The 22,265-nt window shown below is 36.0% G+C and overlaps 1 protein-coding gene across 7 annotated transcripts; it reads left to right on the top strand.

Moving 5' to 3' along the window:
• The first annotated feature begins 308 nt into the window (after positions 1-308).
• gne (glucosamine (UDP-N-acetyl)-2-epimerase/N-acetylmannosamine kinase) lies at positions 309-21,679 on the top strand. Of its 7 annotated transcripts, none has more exons than XM_084090848.1 (13): positions 336-481; positions 8,234-8,257; positions 9,155-9,363; positions 12,825-13,279; positions 13,429-13,581; positions 14,838-15,050; positions 15,276-15,363; positions 16,174-16,384; positions 18,086-18,215; positions 18,313-18,534; positions 19,482-19,664; positions 20,742-20,858; positions 20,947-21,679. In XM_084090848.1, the coding sequence occupies exons 3-13, from the start codon at positions 9,194-9,196 to the stop codon at positions 21,180-21,182; spliced, it is 2,178 nt and encodes a 725-aa protein (XP_083946974.1). In that variant the 5' UTR covers positions 336-481; positions 8,234-8,257; positions 9,155-9,193; the 3' UTR covers positions 21,183-21,679. The 7 variants fall into 7 exon arrangements, with proteins under 7 accessions (XP_083946975.1, XP_083946973.1, XP_083946974.1 ...); XM_084090843.1 differs by lacking the exon at positions 336-481 and adding an exon at positions 5,700-5,869; XM_084090849.1 differs by lacking the exon at positions 8,234-8,257 and having other exon boundaries at positions 309-481; positions 9,179-9,363.
• The last annotated feature ends 586 nt before the right edge of the window (positions 21,680-22,265 follow it).

The raw sequence follows: 22,265 nt of genomic DNA, 5'->3' as shown, positions 1-22,265 counted from the left end.
TCCGCTATGAATGTGTTTTAGTAAGGAAAGTTTGTTTTTAATGTTATATCCATGTTTATGTCATAGAAAGAAAATCAGAGAAGAGATTTGTTATTGATTGCACTAATGATTTTGATCATATTTAAAAAATATTTCAAGTTTACAAATATTTATCAAAAATATTTTTACCAAAAAAATAAAAAATCAAGGCAATATTAATATTCAATTATAATATAAATTTAATATAAATTATTTTAATGTACAGTATTTTTGTTTTGATGAAATGAACCGAGACACCTGTCAGTGGGTGGCAGCAGTGAGCTGTGACTGACTCTAAGTTGCAATAGAAACAGAGAAAGAATTCTCACCATTGCTTATCGTCGGTTAGCTGTTTAATCCGGCTATGTTAATGATTGATCAAGTATATCAGTATTTGGGATATCCGATTCCATAAACGCCTGTTATCACGCAAGGGAATGTACTACAGATAATCGTGTCAAACGTAAGTAATAATGTGCAGTGCTAAAATAGCTTGCTAGCATTCCTTGGCAGTAGTGTGTGTGTGTGAGAACACACGAAACTTTTCGCCACGTTACCTTCACTGTGATCTGTCGCTGGATAGAAATATACAGTTCTTATAAATTATTATTAGAGAACTTTTGCAGATATCATATGTGGACTCCTTTAATTGAGTTTAACTTAAAATAAGTACCCAAATCAATATACTTTTTCTCTTTTCTTTACCCATTGTTTTTATATGCTGATGTGTATGTTACATTGACAATATCATGTGGAAAAACACGGTGTCTTGGTAAGGTATGAGGAAAAAGCAAATGTTATGTATATATAATGTACGGTCTATGTGATAAATAGATAGATAGACTATATCAATATAGTAGACTAATCGGCTAAAAGCTAAAGATGCTTTCTGGTAGGGGAACCGGATTATCATACTGCACATGATCACTTCATCCAGTTCTATTGTTTATTGCAGGGGTGCCCAATCCTGTTTGTGGAGATCAACCCTACTTGCAGGTTTCGGATTCCAAACCTGATTCAACACACCTGTCTTTGAAGATCTGAATTAGCTGGTTCAGTTGTGTTTGATCAGGGTTGGAGTTCAATTTTGCTGGAAGTTAGATCTTCAGGAACTGAAGGTGTGAGTGTGTTTATGCATGTGTGAGTCCCAAGCCATGTAATGGGAAGAGTTGGGGAAAGACCTGGCAAAGTGGCAAGCTCAGAAAAATCTTTGCTAAGAAAATTCATGGACAGTCTCTCAGGTATGGCGAGAGATGGCCATGGAATCCCTAAGAGTCGGATACGACTGAAATGGTTAAAGGAGAACTCCGGTCAATTTTAACATTGAGCTCATTTTTTTGTAAATTTGGAGTGCTGTCAGTACAGAGAACAACGACAAAAATCGGTGTTGCCTACACTGTGTTATCCTCTTTTTAAAATTTGCACCCTGTTGACTTCAATGGGGCAAGTTTTAAACCTGCTTTTAGCCTCTTAACATCCTTGATGTGTCATTACAAGTGCACAGATGATTCCTTCAGAGTGAACACGGTGAATCTGACTGCAGTAGATGTGAAAGATATGAATAAAAATGAAGTTAATTCGGCCAGCGCACATACCTGTATTTATTTCCTGTTTTCGGTCGAAGTCCACAGTAGTCAATTGCCGAGTTCACGCGCATGATCATAGGTAACTAAGCAACAGTGGAGAACTCAACAACTGACTACTGTGGACTTCGACCGAAAACAGGAAAGAAATACAGGTATGAGCGCTGGCCGAATTAACTACATTTTTATTCATATCTTTCACATCTACTGCAGTCAGATTCACCGTGTTCACTCTAAAGGAATCACTCACATGGCTGGGCACTTGTAATGACACATCAAGGATGTTAAGAGTGTAACACAGTGTAGGCAACACCGATTTTTGTCATTGTTCTCTGTACTGACAGCACTCCAAATTTACAAAAAAATGAGCTCAATGTTAAAATTGACAAGTTCTCCTTTAATGAGAGAGAGCGAGAGATCTCCAGGAAGAGTTTTGGGCACACCTGTTCTATCGTGATCAGGTGGGCTCTGGTCCTGTGCTAGTCTCTTATTCTTCCAGTAGATGGCACCATTTCCCTTTGTTTTGACAGGGTTAGTCTCATCTGACAAAGATGTGCCTCAGTTTCAGATGCTTGTTAATGTTTGTATTATTGTGAATTATCCCACTATTAGTGATGCAGCCTCCAGAACAGACTGCGTGCAGTAGCTGTATCTGTATGTTTTGGCTTGTCTCTCACCTCCGGTTGAAACACTCGATCTGCACTTTGCAAGCGTGTCTCTCTCAGGGCCAGACTGGCCCACTACATATGGTCATGAACACAACTGATCTTTTGCACGCCCTTGAATATGTATACCAACTCCTATTCCTTAAATCACTAATGCCATGTAATGAGTGAGGAGGAATTAGTAAAAGTTAACAGATTAAATAACTACTAATTGTAAAATACAATTGAACTATACTGATGAATCCTAAAACAAGCTATAAGCTGCATTGGCATAGCAATATTTATATATAAAAATGTTGTGCTTTTTAATGTTAAATTCATCAATCTGGTGCTCTTTTAGAGTTCAAAATTAAGAGCTCCGACCCATATTCAGTGTGCAAATTGAACAAAGAAAAACTCAAAACTCTTTTAGTTGTGATATAGTGTCTGTCTACATCACACTACTACATAATAATAGTTATAATATTAATCCCATGACAGTAATAGCCATATATTGTAAAACAAATGCACTGAAAGTGAAAAATAAAATAAACTTTCATAATTAGTTTTGTACTAATTTCTATCCTTGAAAAAGATAAACGCATGATATCTTTTATTTTGCATCGAGTTTTTATTTTGGCGGAAAACATGGTTTACAAACACATCTCATATGTGTGTGTGTGTGTGTGTCCACCGGGAAAGTGCCCAGTCTGCCCGATGACCAGTCCACCCCTGGTCTCTGTACATCTCTTCTTCACTTAGCCTTTTCAAGACTGGGTGTATTTGAGACTCACATTCATAGGAAACACAGTAGCTCAACTTGCTAAATCCAAAAAAGGAACACTGATGTTGTTATGGCACCATTTAAGATCAATATTCAGTCAAAGTCAACAACAAAAAAAGAAAGAAAAGTGCATGTAGATAGGCTATGTCTTAAAGGAACACTCCACCCATTTGCACTAAGCTTTGCATTGTTAGAAACCCAGTCATACTATTGAATGGTCGTGCAACACTCTCTCATTTTCCCCTGAGACGGGAGAAATCCGTTATTTACCTCTCACACTTCCTCCCACAATGACGGAGGATGATTGTCGGAGGGGGGGATTTCTGTTGAGACTACAAGCACTAGTTCCTCATCTCTCCAATCTTTCCCAGGGGCGGGACCCGCTCACGCTACAGACCTATTACAGATCAGTGACTTTACTCTCTAAAACTGAAAGCAATATCCTCCATCTTGTTTGAAGCTAAGCTAACAGGCGCTGTGGAGACAGATGTAAAGTTATGACAATAGCGGAGGAGAGTGCTCAATATGATATAGAAGAAGAGGATTTCGGAAGTCTGATGCTTGAATCAGGTGTTTGTGGCTACCTTTACAAGCCGCATTATAGCGAAGAGCAGCCGAGGCAGAAGACCTGCCTGCCGCGGACGAGGAGCCCGGACTGGCTCGAGTTAGTGCGGACTGGTGGCGCCGGTGATCTCACTATGCAACTACGAACCGCTACGAACAGAGATTGAGTCCGTCTGCGGCAAAGAATTCCAACAATGACAATTTCACCTGGACGAAATCTCTGAATCAGACGAGGACATGGACGTTTGTGTTGTGAACTATCCTAGTTTCGCACCGCATATGTTCTGACTGAACATCCCGGTACCATGCAATAATTCACCTTTTCGAAAGAAATAAAAACGAGGAGTAATGCACTAATGAGTTCGCCAACTAACTAGACATTTTGTGTGAAATGAATTTCAAGCTCTGGTGGTAGCTAGCCTTGTAGACGGAAGAGTGATTTCTCTTATATGCAGATATGCGCTGTTCTGGATTAGTGGGAGTGGCTTGCGGAGCTGTGCAATGTGGTGCATTGTGGGAGTTGTTGTCTTTCATACAAATGCGTCCTGAAGTTATTTTTTGTCTTTCCTTGGTCACGAAGGCACCAAATTCAAAATTTATTTTACATTTCGACTACATATATGACCCACTTTAAATAAAAAACAATGTTCCTATGGGTGGAATACCCCTTTAAGAGCTTCCTTATAGCCGATAAATTTCTTCACACCTAAGGTGTTATGTCTGTTAACAGTGACATAGTTCCTTCTTGATGTAGATCATAGAATTCGTGATGAAACAGTTGAAATCCAAACAAACGGATCCTTGTCCGCCACACCAAAGTTTAATGCTCTCTCAGCACACAACACACCCTTACAAATGAAAAGAGACACGCGTGGCTGAAGAGAATGCAGACACTGTCAATCCCATACAGAGGCAACTGTACTTGCTTCGTCACTCTCACTGTGGAGGTCACCGGTTATGAGGACGTGGCTCTTTTAAAGAGCACAATGAAAGAGTCACGTCAAACACAGCTTGAGCTAAAGGATTTATTTTGTGTTGTTGATGTTGGATTGTTTCACTGCAGAGTAACTCAGAAATTCAGAGAAAAGAGTAATTTATGATAAACACTTAAATTAAATTGGCTATAATAAAAAAAAAAAATGCAAAAAGTTTTTCAATGTCGTTATATATAGTTTTGTCAGCTAGTATAATAAATAATATTATTAATGTAAAACATACTATACATGCATTATATTAATAAACTATACATTTATTAACATGATTATTATAATTAATTACCATTGAAAAAACACCCATAAAATTCGTGCCATTTATTGTCATGTGGTTGATGTTAAATTGCTTGATTGTAAAGTTATTCAATGAAAAGAATAATTTAATGAACAAATAAATTAAAATGGCTATCATTTGAAAATATCCAAACATGTTTGTTTTCATTAATCGTTTGTCATTGCGTATCAGCATAGTTTTGATAGAATGTTGAATATTGTTTATTTTCCAAAGACATTATAATGAATAAATATAAAAAATAAATAAATAAATATTAATATTTCCAGACTTCAAAAATATGCCCCAAAGTTCCAGTTTTTATTTGTAATGTCTGACACTGTATATTTTAATATAATAATTTATTCCAATTTTCTATTTTCAATTATTTGATTAAATATTTTTTTTTTTTACAAAAAATATCTCTTTTTCTGGTTAGAAAAACCAGTTGAAAACCAGTTTCAAGGTAAAAAAAAAAAAATTGCCATTTAGCTACAGAATCTGTAATTTTACCAGAATTGTGAAGGCATTTAATATTGAAAATGTGTTGTCGGAATTGCAGTTATGTGATCGAATGTAAAAAGGATGTGATTGTGCACATGGAAATAAGGCAGTAAGATCTGGCAGGGTGAGTTCTGTGTACAAATGCTTGGTAACTGTTGAGCGTATGTGTTTTTCTTCCTCTCCTCCCTGCTTTTGAACTCTTGAAAAACTCCTTTCTGGACTGGAAGAGGATGCAGGGGCGGAGACACCCAAGACGGTGTGTGCCTCTCTCCTAGGCAGCCAATTGGTGTGCAGGAGCTGTTCTGACTCCGCCCCCTGGGTTGTTCCTTCCCTTGCTGCTTTGTGTGAAGCATGCAGCGGGCCGCTGTCCTCCTCCTTTTTGCTTTAATGGCTGTCAGAGACACTGAATAGAGGGAGAGCAGCTAGAGAGGGGTTCTGTTTAATTCAGAAGGGCACAGAAAGAAAACACTGCACACACTATGATGCCGGGACATGCTAGAAACCCACACGTGAGTCAGATGCCATTTTGTCATTTGCTTTTCCTCATTCCTTCTGCCTCCTTCCATCCCTCCCTCCCTCCCTCCCTCCCTCCCCCGTTTGTAATGATTAGGGTGCAGCTAGAGTCTTGTGATGGCTTTTAGCAGGGATGATGAGTGTGTGAGCTGGAAACATGGTGGATTTGAGGTCTTGATGTGGACACTTAGTCAGAATGACTTCTGTTTTTTATTTTTATGTAGAGAATACAACAGAAACTCAGGGGTTGGTTGGTGAGCACAGATGAGCAGTGCCCTATGTAGGACAACTGTGATGAAGTGATGATTTCCCACAAGGCACTGCCTTAAACTATGCCATATGCCGTTGTAACTTAATTTTTGTTGGACGTGTGGGAGTTGGCCCTGAAGATGTTCTATTGACTGCTTTTAATAGAGCACAGATACTGTACTGTCTGAGACCTTGTTCATGTCATACCACGGGAGTAAGTATTTCTGCTCTCCCTGCTCTCATCCATGCTAGTTCATGGGAGTTCTTGCCCAGAACAGAACTTATTCTCACTATTAAGTTGCCAATAGTGCATGTATATAGCATGTATATTACCAGGATATTAGGCTGTTTATTAGTACTTATAAAGCACATAGTAATGCCTTATTCTGCATGACCATATTCTACATCCCTCTACCCAATACCTAAACTTAACAACTACCTTAATAACTATTAATAAGCAGTAATTAGGAGTTTATTGAGGCAAAAGCCATAGGTAATAGTGAGAAATTGGACCCTAATCTGAAGTCGTGACCCAACAAATCTTAACTGACCTCAAACGTTTTAAATTTTTTGTTCATGTTCAAATGTTTGTTCATTCTTTCATTTAATTAAAAACAATTTCCATTCATGTGTTCCTTTGATCCAGTTTGAGTTTGAATCTCTAGCTTTTGATTAAGTCTCAGTGACATGTCAAGTGTTACAATTGAACAGTAAGTACATTTCTCAGATTCACGTGATATGCCAAACCTGTTTGAATGTCTTTCTTCTGCTGAACACAAACGATGTTTTGAAGAATGTCAGTAACATCAGGTTTAGAACACTTTAACGCTTTAAGCATTCAGTTCTCTGGTGGAACTGGTTTGGCATTTAGTTCTCTGGTGGAACTGGTTTGGCATTTAGTTCTGACAATTTACGCTTGACATGACCTTATTTTCCAGTCGCCTTTGGCTTTGTGACAGTGGTAGTCAACGAAATTTAACATATTTGCATTTGCTCCAAGACACACCCTTGTGGTATTCCTCTGTGTTTGGGATAGTTTTCTTTTGAGTTTGGTTAAACGCCTCTAAATATCTCTCTTCTAACAACAAATAATGCTGTAGGAAATCATATTATGACGATATGCTCATCTTAAACACAACTATTTGCTTTGACATTAAAATTATATTCTTGCTGCATGATGTAATTTTGACTAAATCATGACTAAAAATTAAATTCATATCCCTTTCTTGATTCTCAAGGGTCTACATTTTATTTCAATGCAATCCATTGCATGTTATATGCTTTAACCTCATAAAGCCTACAGATTCATGTTTGATAAATGAATTTCTAAGGCCTCTAAATTATCAAGATGATCAAAAAATTTGCTGAAAAACCTGTTCTACTACATGACTTCTATAGAGGTTTTGCCCCCACAATAAAAACTACAGAGCTTTGATCATAAAACTAAGCATTTTAAATATCATCTCATCTTATATTATTGGGAGATAAAGAGCTGTCAAATCAGTGAATCGTAGCGAACATAAAAGTTTGTGTTTACATAATATATGTGTGTGTATATATATTAATAAAATAAGCTATAAAGTTTACATGATCAGATTTTCTTCTTTTTTGGGCTTCTGAATAAAACGGATGTGTTAGTTTTCCATGTTTTCCTATATCATCCTAAATGGGCATTAAAGCCTGATGTATCTGACACACAACATAAAACATATTGGCAAACATTTTTTAATTTATTTAATTTTCTTTTTATATTTTGTCTAAAGGTTCAATAAGCTGACTTTTCCTGGTTTGGTAATTTGATCAAAATGCAGTGGGACTTTAACTCTCAAAATGATAGCGCCTTTATTCCATGTACTTCGCTCCTTCTACTTTCCAGTTGTGTTTGCCTTTTGCCTATAAACCAGATTTGAACTGTTAAAATGGTCAATGTCCAAATACAGAAACAAGCGTTTGAAGGTGTCCTCTGGCATAGAAAGGGCGTTTAGAGTAAAGAAAGTAAAGGATTGAAGTCATTATTCAGGAAGGTCGCTTTAGTAAGTTTTATATTCCTCTATGAAGTGACGTAGCAAAATATACTTCTTTTCTTTCCTTATTCTGTTTTCATGCCTCAGAGTGTTCAGGTCAGGAATACTCATGTAAGTATGATCCTTCTCAGTTTGGCAACCTGGCATGAAAGGCTTGCTCTGATTTACTACAGTTCTGTTTTCATTCTGTTTTCTCTTTTATTGAAACACACTGTCATTCAAAAGTTTATGGGGATTAGTTATTTGTCTGTTTTTGAAAAAAGTTACTTGTACTCACCAAGGCTGCATTTATTTGGTAAAAATACAATAAAAACAGTAATATTGTAAAATATTATAACAAAATAACAGTTTTCTATTTTAATATATTTAAAAATTAAATGTATTCCCGTGATGCATCATTACTCCAGTCTTCAGTGTCATGATCCTTCAGAAATCATTCTAAATAACCATTTCTTATTATACCAATGATGAAAACCATTGTGCTGCTTAATATAATTTTGGAAACCGTGATTTGTTTCAGGATTCTTTTATGAATAGAACTAAGAAAGTTCTTTGAAAGAATAGCATTTAGCCTATTTGAAATCTATCTGAAATCTTTTATAACATTAATACATCTCTATAATGTAAAGATGTAATCTTTACTGTCACTTTTGATCAATGTATTGCAGCCTCGCTGAATAAGAGTATTAATTCCTTAATAAAATGTTACTGACCCCAAACTTTTGAACGGTAGTGCATAAACAGATCGATTTTGATCAATACAGGGTTCAAGCTGTGCTGAAATATTTATATAACTTTAGTTTAGCCTACATGTCAGGGACTATATCTTCTAGTGGAAGGATGGCGCTTAGTGAATTTGCTAAATAAATCATTGTTTTTTTTAATAATGATTTTCTTACGTTTTTGTAAAGCAATAAAGTGTATTTAGCCGTGACAAAATTCGCATATTCATTATTCTTTTTGCTTTCTCAAATACCATATATATTTGTAATCATGTTCCTCATTTAGGAGCTTTATTATCTGAATACCCAGCGAGCACAGGAGAAGATGGAGCGATCGGAGAAGGGGTTGAAGCAACGACTACGGGTGTGCGTGGCCACCTGTAACAGAGCGGACTACTCTAAACTCGCCCCCATCATGTTCGGCATCAAGTCTCAACCTGAAATCTTTGACCTGGAGGTGGTGGTGCTGGGTTCACATCTCATTGATGATTACGGGTAAGGCTGCTGAACATAAGTCACATCATCTGTTTGACTAATCTACATTAAATTGTTGAAGGGAAAGTAGATATCAGAGGGGTCGTCAAACATAACTAAATTTGTAGTTATAAATTTGTATTTATAAAACTAAACCGATAAATTGGTTTTGTCATTTTAAACCTAAAATGCTTTCCTTTCTTCCGTGGAACACCACAAAAGTAATTTTGTCCATGCATTGAAAGTCGTTGGGGTCCAGTGTTGTTTTGGTCGTTTAGGTGTTCATCGTATGGACAAAAACAGTTGAAACAATAGCCGCTTTTCCACTGTTGGTCCAAACCGTTCTCATTGCTCAACTCAAACTCAAACTCTCAAACTCTCTGTGCCGATCCGGCCCATCTGGTAAGGATATGGTTTAATTTATGGTTTTACGCACACAGCCACTGACATACAAATATATATATATATATATATATATATATATATATATATATATATACACATTATGTAAACAAAAACTTTTGTGTTAGATGCAATTAATCGATTTCACTTGACTTTAGACATATATGATAATGCTGACATTTACACTCACTTTTTCACATTTCCAAGAAAATCAGTCATAATCAATAAATGCAATTTCTTATGTTTTTTGTATCCGTATTTATTTATTTATCCATTAATTTAGTTTCAAATACAGGTTCTGAATGTTATTTACATATAAAAGCACCTATTGTATTATTCATAATTGAGTAGTATCATATTTAATGGAAACTTATCTTTACTGTTAGTTACGTGAGGCAAAAGAAGTTAGAATGAAGGATAAACTTAAGATCACGGCATTTTAACACAACTTATGTTAACTGCTATTGGAATATTGAGGGTAAACATCATATTATGCAACTACGCATTACTTTACGGAGAGTTTACGACCTACTAGCTAAATGGTGCAACCAAATAAAGTACAGAGTTAGTTACAACATACTAGCTAGTAGTTACTAAGCCACATAAGTGTGGACTTTATGTTCCAATTTAAGAATGTTCGAATGGCTGGTGCAACCCTACCCCGGGCATGAGAGCTTCAAAACATGAATCAGCACTATTTCTCACTGTTGCCATGGAAATGTTGGAATGTAGCTCTTGACGGTGGGAGTTTGGCTCTCACAGTGGGCTGCTCATGGTGGCTAGAAACCCTTGTCTTTTATCAATGAAGCCAAACCAGCCTTTACTCCTCCTTGGGTAATAAAAAACTTGACATTACCTTTATTATTCTATTTCAAAGAAAATGGAAAACAAGCTGTTTCTTACCAAGCACATTTTTTCTACATCATTTCAGTCTTTGGTACTACATACTTGAAAAATATGATTACTTATTGAAAATGGACTTGCATTCTTAAAATGTTCACCATTCGAACATACAGAATTGTAACATACAGCGATGGTGTCTTGTAATATTTGTACACTGTCTGAAACCCAATTGATCTTCTTTTTTGCATTTATTTCCATACTGAATTGTGATTGATCTTTTATTTCTAACAGCTTTTAAAACGGTATTGCTCTTTGATGCAGATTAGGGCTGCAACCAACCAATCTACTCAAAAATCAATAATAATCGATCATGAAAAAAATCGACAACAAATTTTATCTTCAATTAATTGCATCTGCCACTATGCGCAGAAAACCTCCGCCAGTCCAACCACATTTCAGCAGTGAATAATGCATTTCAGTGGACAAACAGCGGACGATGTAAAGTGAGCTGCTGTGGGAAAAGTGTAGAACCCAAGTTGTCCTAAACATGGGAATGCATAATATTAAAAGTTTTCAAAATTGTTTTCCACAGCACATAACTTACATTTTACTATGTATCCGTATCTGTAAAAGTTATGATTGTCCTGAGAATGTCCTGTGATTAGGACTTAACCTCTTTTTGCTCACCAGCCACTGTGGTTTTCTAAAGTTACTAGCCACTCAGCATGTCCACTGGCCACAATTTGACATCGCCATATAGATATTTTTAATATTATCTCGTAATTGGGCAGCGGGTATATTAGGCTGCTGTCACTTTAAAGGTCCCGTATTATGCCCCTTTTCACAAGATGTAAAATAAGTCTCTGATGTCCCTCCCCAGAGTGTGTATGTGAAGTTTCAGCTCAAAATACCCAACAGATCATTTTTTACAGCATGTTTAAATTGTCATTTTTTGGGGCACAGAAAAACTTGCTGTTTTAGTGTGTGCCCTTTAAATGCAAATAAGCAGCTGCTGCACGGCCCAGGGGGCGGAGCTTCATGAGCTCACGCTCAGTCTCTCAGGACAATTTCATCTCACGGAATGATGATAATATCAGAAACTCTCAGTAACGGTGTTCATTTCGAGTCGGACAATAATGCCTACAGAGTCAGAGTGCTGTATAGAGATGGAACAGGTATAGTTTAGTAGTTTAATTATGGTTATTATAACGTATTTGTCATCTGCTTGTATGTATCCATTATTTATTAATAGCCTACAAGTCTGCTGTCTGAATGATGATCAAACATATACTGATGAGTTTAATAAAGTTTATTGTACATCACACAAAAGATGAAGCGTCAGTTTTACTTCAGAAAATCACCGTAAGAGCTGAGTAAACACAGTAAGTTATAAGAAGTGCGCAAGTACATAAACGAATTTCGGTAGAGTTGAGGGAGCATTCCTGTGGGCGGAGGTTAGTCAAAAAACTGTTATACTGACGTCATTAAAGAAGGAAGTAGAGGGATGTAGTCCAAACGGGCCGTTCGATGTAGGCGACTTCTGTTAAATAAAATATCTCGCTTGGCATTGAACTTTGAGCTTTATAATTTTACAGATATTATTTATGCTCTAACAGCAACATTACACACTAACTAAAGTTTGAAACATGGGATCACGAAGAACGGGACCTTTAAAACCTGACGCACAGATCCATTATACTGTTACTCATGCGTTTTCTTTCTCAACTGTTTACGTTCACTTAAAACATAACTGACTGTGATTACATAAGTGTTTACAATACGCAGCTGGTATTGTGTATTCTGCAAAAAATTTGTATTGGAAGCATTTTAGATATTTCAGTATCGATATGTATTGAAAATCGATATTTTGACAACACTACATTGCACTTAGTTTGTTATTTCAGATGCCCTTTTAAAAGACTACAATTGAAAAATGTATTGGGCGGGTTTGGCGGATGCTAATGTCAACCCTGGCTGCGAGTATTTAAAATATGCATCTGTCAAAGCCTGTCCTGACAGCAAGTGAGTCTTTGCTAAACTTCACAGACCTCACTGTGCAGGATGTGGAATAACAATTTAGTAAATCATTTATTCAAATGTATTTATTTGTTAATAATAATGAATTTCCCATCCGATTAATCGAAGAAATAATCGATAGATTAATCAGCTATTAAAATAATCGTTATTTGCAGCACTAAGTCATATTTAATGATTCTTTTTGTCTTTCTCTTTCCCAGAAACACGTTCCGTATGATTGAGCAGGATGAGTTTGATATCGGCTCTAAATTGCACACCATTGTTCGTGGTGAGGACGAAGCTGCCATGGTGGAGTCCGTGGGTCTCGCGCTCGTGAAGCTTCCCGACGTGCTCCAGCGTCTCGCCCCTGACATTCTGCTCGTTCACGGCGACCGTTTTGACGCGCTGGCCTTGGCGACGGCAGCGTCTCTCATGAACATTCGCATATTACACCTTGAAGGTGGAGAAGTGAGCGGAACCATTGATGATTCAATTCGTCATGCCATCTCCAAACTGGCACACTACCACGCCGTCTGCACCCGCTCAGCCGAGAGACACCTCATCTCCATGTGCGAAGACCACTCTCATATCTTATTGGCTGGCTGCCCGTCATACGACAAGCTGCTCTCCGCCCACAAACGAGACGATTATGCTGATATCATCAAGTCTTGGATTGGTATGTAAATGAATGGGATGAGATAATAGTAGCGTTAAGCAATGAAGCCTATGCAATCCAAAGAGTTAAATAGCGCAAAATGATAACTACTTTGAAGTTTGGTTAAAATGATACTATCATTTATGCATGTGTGGTTCTTTCTTAAACAGGGGATGAGGTGAAGGACCAGGACTATATTGTGGCCCTGCAGCATCCTGTTACCACAGACATCAAGAACTCCATTAAGATCTACGAGTTAATGCTGGACGCTATCATCTCCTTCAACAAGAAAACTCTCATTCTTTTCCCGAATATTGACGCAGGTCAGCTGTTTCTCTCATTTTCTGTTTTTCTTTTTCTCTGACCCTTCACACTTTTTGTGCTTCAGAAGATTATACACACATTTTTTGCCCCATATACGGCTATGGTTTCTGTCAGATTGAAAGGCTTATTGTGACCCTCAGTGGCTTTGTCAGCAGTCTAAGATAACTTTCAAGGGATCTAGAAACAGACAAAACAGCCATGGTTTTGAGTTTGGTGTTAATGACAAGTAGACACAACTGGAGGCAACAGTCAAAACAGAGGTGCTTTTTTTGTCCATTGTAATATAACTCCAGTCTGTTTACAGAAACAATAAAAGTCTAAACAATAAAATGGCCCTGCCACTGAGGAAAGGTGGTATGACCAAAATTTGATATCATAGTATGAGTAATTATAAGGTAATGGTCAGAATATAGTTGTTTTTGCTGTAACTTCAACAAAAAAACTTGGAATTCAGTATATAATATAATATAATATATAATAATATAATATAATATAATAATTGTGGTGTGAATTTAATGTAATTGTATAGTGACATAGTGTGCCATTAGTTATTTTTCCTTTAACTTCAAAGAAGAAATTCTGCAAAAACTGAAAACACAATATAAATATGTTAATTTAGTATTAATTATATATTATTATTATTATTATTATAGTATTTATTATTCATTCTAAAGTAGCTTTTTGTGTTTTCAATTTTGATTTAAGTTTTAGTAATTCTATTATGCGTGTTTGAAATTGTTTTTTTTTGTCAATTTTTATATTTCTAATGAACTTTATTTCAGTTGTAGTACTTGAACTTAAACTGCATTTTTATTTACTTTTTTTACATTTTGTTTTTAATCTAATATTTATACTGTATTTTATTTTATTTCAGCTTCATTTAAATTAATTATTATTTCAATTTTATTTAACAATAACACAAAATAATATATATATATATATATATATATATATATAGTCTGAATTGAATGTGATGAGACAGTGACTGTGTGACGAAATATACACCTTTCTATGAAATTGTGACTCTCGTGAGGCTGTACTGATGAATCGTTTAAAAAAACTCCAATTCAGATTTTATCAGTTTGTTTATTCCTCTGCATTAAGGAGGCAAATGACAATAAAAACCTCTTGACTTGATGTGAATCAGTCTTAGAATTAACTTGCCATTAACTTCCCTGAATGAACTCCCAGAATAAAGAAGCGTAGGAGAATTCCACCCATTAATGCCATAGTGCCCTGCGTTTGTCTCATGTAGGCAGTAAGGAGATGGTCCGTGTGATGAGGCGGAAGGGAATCGAGCAGCATCCGAAATTCCGTGCGGTAAAGCATGTTCCGTTCGATCAGTTCATCCAGCTGATAGCACACGCCGGCTGCATGATTGGGAACAGCAGCTGTGGAGTTCGTGAGGCCGGAGCTTTCGGGACACCTGTCATTAACCTGGGTACTCGTCAGACAGGTCGAGAAACAGGTGAGATTAGATACGAATATGGCTTACTGAAGGCATTATGGCAGGATATTATCACCAGTTTACTGTTCTGTTTATAGTTTTTAATTTGGATCCTTGAATAATGTTTATTCTCTAAACAAGCCCAGACTGCTTTTTGTTTAATTGAGTGTTTAGTATTTTAGTATTTAGTATTTAGTATTTGCCTTGATGGACCAGTTTTACCAATTCATGATATTTTGGAAATAGGGGAAAATGTTCTACATGTGCGAGACGCAGACACGCATAATAAAATCTACCATGCTCTGGAGTTGCAGTTTGGGAAACGCTACCCCTGGTAATGAGCTCTTTTATTTGCATGCATCAAATATGCTAGCATCAAATACCATGATTGTAATGCAGTTCTTGAAAATAATCAAAAATATTAGTATTAGTATTTATTCATATTTTGAGTTTGTTCATTTTAATATTTTCAGTTTCTGAATTTTTTTTGTTGAAACTTTAACTTCACTTATTTTATGTCAGTTTGTTGCCAAGACAAGTCAAGGTTTTCCATCTAATATTTATTACATTTTTATTCCAGCTTCTTTATTTATTTCAGCAATATTTAATAGTTTAGTTAACAAGAACAACACTAGTCTAAGTGTGTCTTGATCTATTAAACACTAAACAAGCTGATTAAAATCACACTTGAATGTAGTTATAAAAATCATTAAATCTCATTTCATATAGTCTGATAAATCCACTCATATTTGTCCATTTTTAGATAACTAAAATGAAAGTTAATTGTGTATATACTGTATAATAAATTGTCAATACATTGCGTATCAGCCACTGCACTATTCTATGGCATTTTGTAGTATAAATACAAATAGTGTGAGCAATACCCGGATGATGCACTTAATTAACCGAAAAAATGATGTCTGGAATATTGTACATGTCATGAACTCAACTCACAGCTTTAATTACATAGAGGAGGGGGATTAGCCAATCAGACTTTTGAATGACAAAATAAACTTATAAAGTTCATACACTAAACAGTTGCATACATTGTGCATAAATACATAGTGTATAGGTGAATAGTGCGTCATTGGGATACAGCTTCACACTCTCAACATGTCCTGTGTGTTCTTGCTCTGTCCTCTAGCTCCAAGATCTATGGTGATGGAAATGCAGTCCAGCGCATCTTGAAGTTCCTTCAGGCCATTGACCTGTCTGAGCCACTACAAAAGAAGTTCTGTTTCCCTCTGGTGAAGGAGTGTATTTCTCAAGATATTGACCACATTCTGGAGACACAGAGTGCCCTTGCTGTTGACCTGGGGGGAACCAACCTGCGTGTCGGCATCGTCAGTATGAAGGTATGCAGAGCGCACCTCTGGAATCAGATGTTGAGATCTAATTTATCTTTAGGACATGTCTTTAACGTCATTAAGTGTGAGGTCATAAAATACAGGGTGTGGGACGTGCTGTACACGTACTCAACACAGTTGTGCCTGCTTATGACAGGATGTGTGTGTTTGCCCAAACGTTTTTTATGGATATGCAGAAATTACGTCAATATTTCATTCACATGACACACAGAACTCTGACTGTAAAACAAACAATGGCTGGTTTGATCTGAAGGGTTGTGTAATCAGCTCTTTCTGTGTGTGTGAATGGTACAGAACAAGTTTTCTGGGGATTGAGGGACACACCGTTAAACTATGTAATTAGTTTAATTTAATATTTGGCCACGGTGAAGCATTGCTGAATTTAAATGCACACTTATTTTAGACTGATTTGACATGGCTTCTTGAAGAAGAAAAAATGTAGGATGAGTCTTGATTTTGTCCATCAGGAATTGATTGGATGCTTGTGGTTTGCTATTGCTGTGATGTCATGCGAGTGACAGGTTGTCCCGCCCACACGCCAGTAAACACGTCATCAGAGAATAGAAGAAATGTCGCTGCAAGAGGGAGGGGAAGTTATTTTTATTAAAGATTATGGTGACACATGACATGATATAACAATAATAAAAGGACATATGCACGGATCAATTATTTATAATAAATACTGCAATATTACATGAAAAAATAAGAATAGTCCGTTTTTGATTTCATGGTGACTTTAAAAATCTCAAAATGGCCAAATATCATCCGATTAATCGTATTGGCTGAAATATATTCATTTGTTATTTCTTAACATAAACATAATCATGATGCTCATGCAGTCTATAAAGTAAGTTCCATTTATATTCCTTGAATGCTTCAATTTGACTTTCAATTTATTGTTTTAAGGTGTATAACAATCACAGGGTCCATACTTGCAGTCAGTGATGGAGAGGTACCAACTCACGAATGATCAAATCAACAATAAAAAAGCAAAAATATGTCGCAAAGAGAGATTATTGAAATGCTCTTTAATTTGCATGTACAAAATTGCTGTTCAAAAGTTTGGGGTCTGTAAAGTTTTTAAATGTTTTTGGAAGTGTCTCTTTTTCTTACTAAGGCAGCATTTTTTAAAATAAAAAATACAGACAATATTCAATATTATTACAATTAAAAAATAACCGTTTTCTATTTAAATACATTTTAAAATGTAATGTTTTCCTGCGATGCAAAGTTGAATTTTCAGCAGGTCAGGAAACATTTATTATTTTTTAGAAACTTTTCTTCTCATTATCATTATGATCAATTGTGCTGCTTAATATTTTTGTGAAAACTGCAATAAAAAAATGTCAGGATCCTTTGATAAATTTCAAAAGTACTTTCAGAAAGTTCAAAAGAAACACATTTATTTGAAATAGAAATATTTTGTAACAAATGTCTTTACTGTCACTTTTGATCAATTTCATGCATCCTTGCTGAATAATAGTAAAAAAAGTTTTCCCAATTTTGAAACAGTAGTTTATCTTACGGAACATGGTTGGGGTAAGAAATGAATGGTAATTAATAAGTAATTTACTGTATAATTTATATATATATATATATATATATATATATATATATATATATATATATATATATATATATATATATATATATATATACTTATCTTGTAAATGCATGCTTGTGTTTCAGGGTAAAGTGGTTAAGAAGTATACCCAGTTGAATCCTAAGACGTTTGAGGAGAGGATAGAGCTGATTCTGACCATGTGCAAACAGGCCATGGTTGACGCCGTTCACCTCAACTGCAGAATCCTGGGTGTCGGTATGTCTGCGTTTTTTTTCCCCCCATGTCTCCTTCTATATTGTCCATACATTTACTCACTCAATCATTAATTGTCCAATTTTGGCATTTCTTTCAGGTGTGAGCACAGGAGGACGTGTGAACCCACAAGATGGGGTGGTCCTCCACTCCACCAAGCTAATAAACGAGTGGAGTTCGGTGGATATCCGTACACCTCTCTCTAGCGCCCTTCATCTGCCCGTGTGGGTCGATAATGATGGCAACTGCGCAGCCCTCGCTGAAAAGAAGTTTGGCCATGGGAAAGGCGTAGAGAACTTTGTCACCATTATCACTGGAACCGGTTTGTTCCCTTTCTTATGTCCTTTACTGCTGCTAGTTGCTAGGCTGGGGGGGGTTGCACTTTGCATAGGTTGATCAGGTTACAAAACATCAAAATAAAGCCTTGCCATCACAACATTTTAAAATATATTGAATTATATTACTATTTTGCTATATTTTTGATTAAATAATTGCAGCCTTGGTGAGACTTCTTTCAAAAACATTTAAAAATCTTACTGACCCTAATGTTTTGAGCAGGAGTGTATAATTTATAGTTATTTTTTTCCTGATTGATCACTTAGATTTATCTCATAACAGAGTTATGAACTTTTATAAAAGACTTCTGAACCGTTATTTTGCATTGTACACTAAACAGTCAAATATGTTAAATATTGGGACTGCTTTGCTGTTAATATTATCTATAGTAAGTCAGGGGAACAAACATGGCACACTAATTATATAGTTTTCTGAGAATGAACCAGAAAACATTGTGAAATTATGGTTTTCTCTCTAAGTGATACAGGTGTGTGTTGTATGGAAGCTTGTTTCCGCCACAGAATAAAAAATAAAAAAGGTAATTGTAACTTTTTGTCACAATTCAGATTTTTTTTTTCTCAGAATTGCATGATTGTAAAGTCGCAATTGCGAGTAATAAAGTCAGAATTGTGAGATATAAAGTCCAATTCTGAGGGAAAGACTGACTTTATTTCTCGTAATTGATCTCGCAATTCTGAGAAAACAGGTCAGAATTGCGAGATTCATTTTTTTAAAAATGTTTTATTGTGGGTGGAAACAAGCTTCCATAGTGTTCAGTAAATGAGAATTAGAGGTTCCAGCTTCCTGTTTGATCACATGTATCTAATGCAGTGTACCTGCGTAATTGAAGACTGACGCTGATATAATTGTTCCTTATGTTTGACTGCTGTAATTCTGCCTGTATATACCTTTGCCTTGTGTTTATATGTACAGGAATTGGAGGTGGTATAATCCAGCATAATGAACTGATCCATGGCAGCACATTTTGCGCGGCTGAGCTGGGACACATCGTGGTCTCTCTAGAAGGACCCGAGTGCATGTGTGGCAGCCACGGCTGCATTGAAGCCTACTCATCTGGTCTCGCCCTGCAGAGAGAAGCCAAGAGACTCCATGACGGTGAGACGACCAGACGCACGCACGCACACACACCCACACACCAAGAGTTGCGCTAAAGTAGGCTTATCAGCCTCGCCCTCTCTGTCACAGTTTTTCCTTTTCAGTTGGCAGTGAACAGCTAAACTGGTTAGTATAACGTCACAGTTAACTGTGGTGAAATCCCTCACTATTGTTTTCCACGTTTCCAGATAATCATTTTTACCATACCAAAGCTTAACATCAACCCACTCAAAAATGTTGCTGTTGTATTTCTGCTTTGAAATACAAAAGCCTTTATCTATTCATTCTTTAAAAACAAAAACTGACCGACCCTGATTTGAGAGAGGAATCGCACCGCATGCTGGAGTAAAAGTAGAAACACCTGTTGTAGTTTTTCATAGCGTGACTGACAGTAGTCTCAACAAAATAATGAAAACGGTTGTTTGAAGTCTGTTTAATTTAGTGACACTTTATTTAAATTTGTTAACAACATTTTATAAAAAGGTCCACTTAATGCATTAAATAACTTTTAACTATCAATGAGCAATACATTTGTTACAGTATTTATTAGTCTTAATGCTTTGTTTGTTGAAATGTTCATTTCTAGTCCGTGTTGGCTCAGTTCAATTAAATATTTTTAACAGATACATTTTGATTTTATATTATTAATATTATATAATTGTATATATGTATAATGTCTTTGTAAATGTTGAACTAACAATGAAAAATACTTTATTAATCTTAGTTAATTTTAACAAACCTTATTGTAAAGTGTTACTGAATATATTTATTAAAATAATTTATGAGATTTGTATTTGAATGAATTTGCTCAACAACAGCACAAATCCCTGTTCTATGATAACCTATGATGATATGATATGATATATGATATGATATGATATGATACATGATACAGGCCTAGATATGATATGATATGATATAATATGATATACGTTTTCTTTTAATTTCTAGTTAATAAGTTTCAAAGTTGCTTCCTAAAACTAATAAACACTGAACCTGATTTAATACAAGAGTTGTACACAACAAATGCATTTCCAAGTAAAACGTGACTCATGTTTCTTTCACATTTGATGACAGAGGACTTGCTGTTGGTGGAGGGAATGACTGTGAATAACAAAGAACAAGTGAATGCTATTCATCTGATCAACGCGGCTCGCCTCGGCAACTCCAAAGCTGAGAGCGTACTTCACACCGGTAGGCATGCATCCGAGTACATGCATTATTCTCGGGCAGGCCTGTGGTGAAGAAAAGCGCTAATATTCTCTCTTCTCTTCCCTGACAGCGGGTACTGCCCTGGGTTTGGGCATTGTGAACATCCTGCACATGATCAACCCGTCTCTTGTGATCCTGTCTGGTGTCCTGGCAGAGCATTATGAGAATCCAGTTCGTCAGGTCATCAGTAAGCGCGCTCTGCTCTCGGCACAGGGGACCAAGATCATGATATCTGAGCTGGAGGATCCTGCCCTGCTGGGAGCCGCTAGCATGGTACTGGACTACACCACACGCCGTACCTACTGACGGAGCTCGAAAACCAGGAACCAGTCAGTTACAGACTAAACGACCGAGGGCCAATCATGTGTTATGTCATAATGGCGAGGAAAGAGCCTTTATTTGTTTTTACTAGTTTTTATTATTTGGGATCAAACGCCTGATGAAAGGTAATTTTGAAGAATAATTTAAGTATATGAAGTAAGGTTTTTTATTTAATATTTGAACGGTGGAACTAAGGGGCATTTGTTACTGAGAAGCTGCTATGGTTGAATTACCTGCTCTGTCTTGCTTTCTGTTATTTGTGTTTTTTCTCCCTTGCGCCTTACTGTATGTTGATCTGTTGCCAATCCTTTATTGTCTTGAGCACCATGTTTAGTTTTCATTTAACCTACCTGTACAAATAAGTGAAAGAAGTCTGTCTGTTTACTCTAATTTAATATTTTATTTTTGAATCACAGAACCTGTAAAATAATTTACATTATGTACATTAAAATCAATAAACACAAAATGTCTTTTTATTGACATTGAATTGATTTATTATATTAGAGTACCTTAATACATGCATAAACTGAAGGATATCTGCAGAATATTGATATATTTATATTAGTTTATTTAAATACAAATACTCTTTGTTTTGCTTTGCACATGAAGAAAATAATGGTTTTAGAATTAGAAGTGTATATATATTTTTTGTTTTTGTTCCGTGCAATGCTTGTATTTTTTAGTTAGTATGTTTTTTTCTCTTTTATACATTTATAATAATAATAATACTACGTTTTATTTATATAGCGCATTTATCTTGTTTCGTCCTTCTCAAATGACTCTTCTTAAACATTTGGATACAATTGGTCATCTGAACTGTACATTATTACACACATATATTGAGACCTATTTGTGTAGCCTTTTGGTTGGTTGTAGATATCCCGAGTGGAGCCACCTAGAGCAAATGTTGTGCTGGAAGCGATTTCTGTACCTCTGCAAAAACAGAACAACAAATCCTTTTCCGCTATTTGGCCAAGCAGACACTTCACAAAATACAACTCTGAAATATACAAAGAAACCATAAACGGCACAGATTACAAAATGTGGCGAAATATGTTTTTATGCATC

Source organism: Abramis brama (genome assembly GCF_963993115.1).
Source record: "Abramis brama genome assembly, chromosome: 2".
NCBI classification, from domain to species: Eukaryota; Metazoa; Chordata; class Actinopteri; order Cypriniformes; family Leuciscidae; genus Abramis; species Abramis brama.
The sequence above is the reverse complement of the archived record's forward strand: the minus strand, read 5'-3'. Positions and strand labels throughout refer to the sequence as shown.

What these genes read in the sequence shown, in the direction of transcription:
- gne (XM_084090843.1), top strand. Translation starts at nt 5,840, where the DNA reads ATGATGCCGGGACATGCTAGAAACCCACAC. An exon ending in GACATGCTAGAAACCCACAC is followed by an intron (nt 5,870 to 8,233) that starts GTGAGTCAGATG and finishes TTCATGCCTCAG; the next exon opens with AGTGTTCAGGTCAGGAATAC. An exon ending in CACCATTATCACTGGAACCG is followed by an intron (nt 18,535 to 19,481) that starts GTTTGTTCCCTT and finishes TTATATGTACAG; the next exon opens with GAATTGGAGGTGGTATAATC.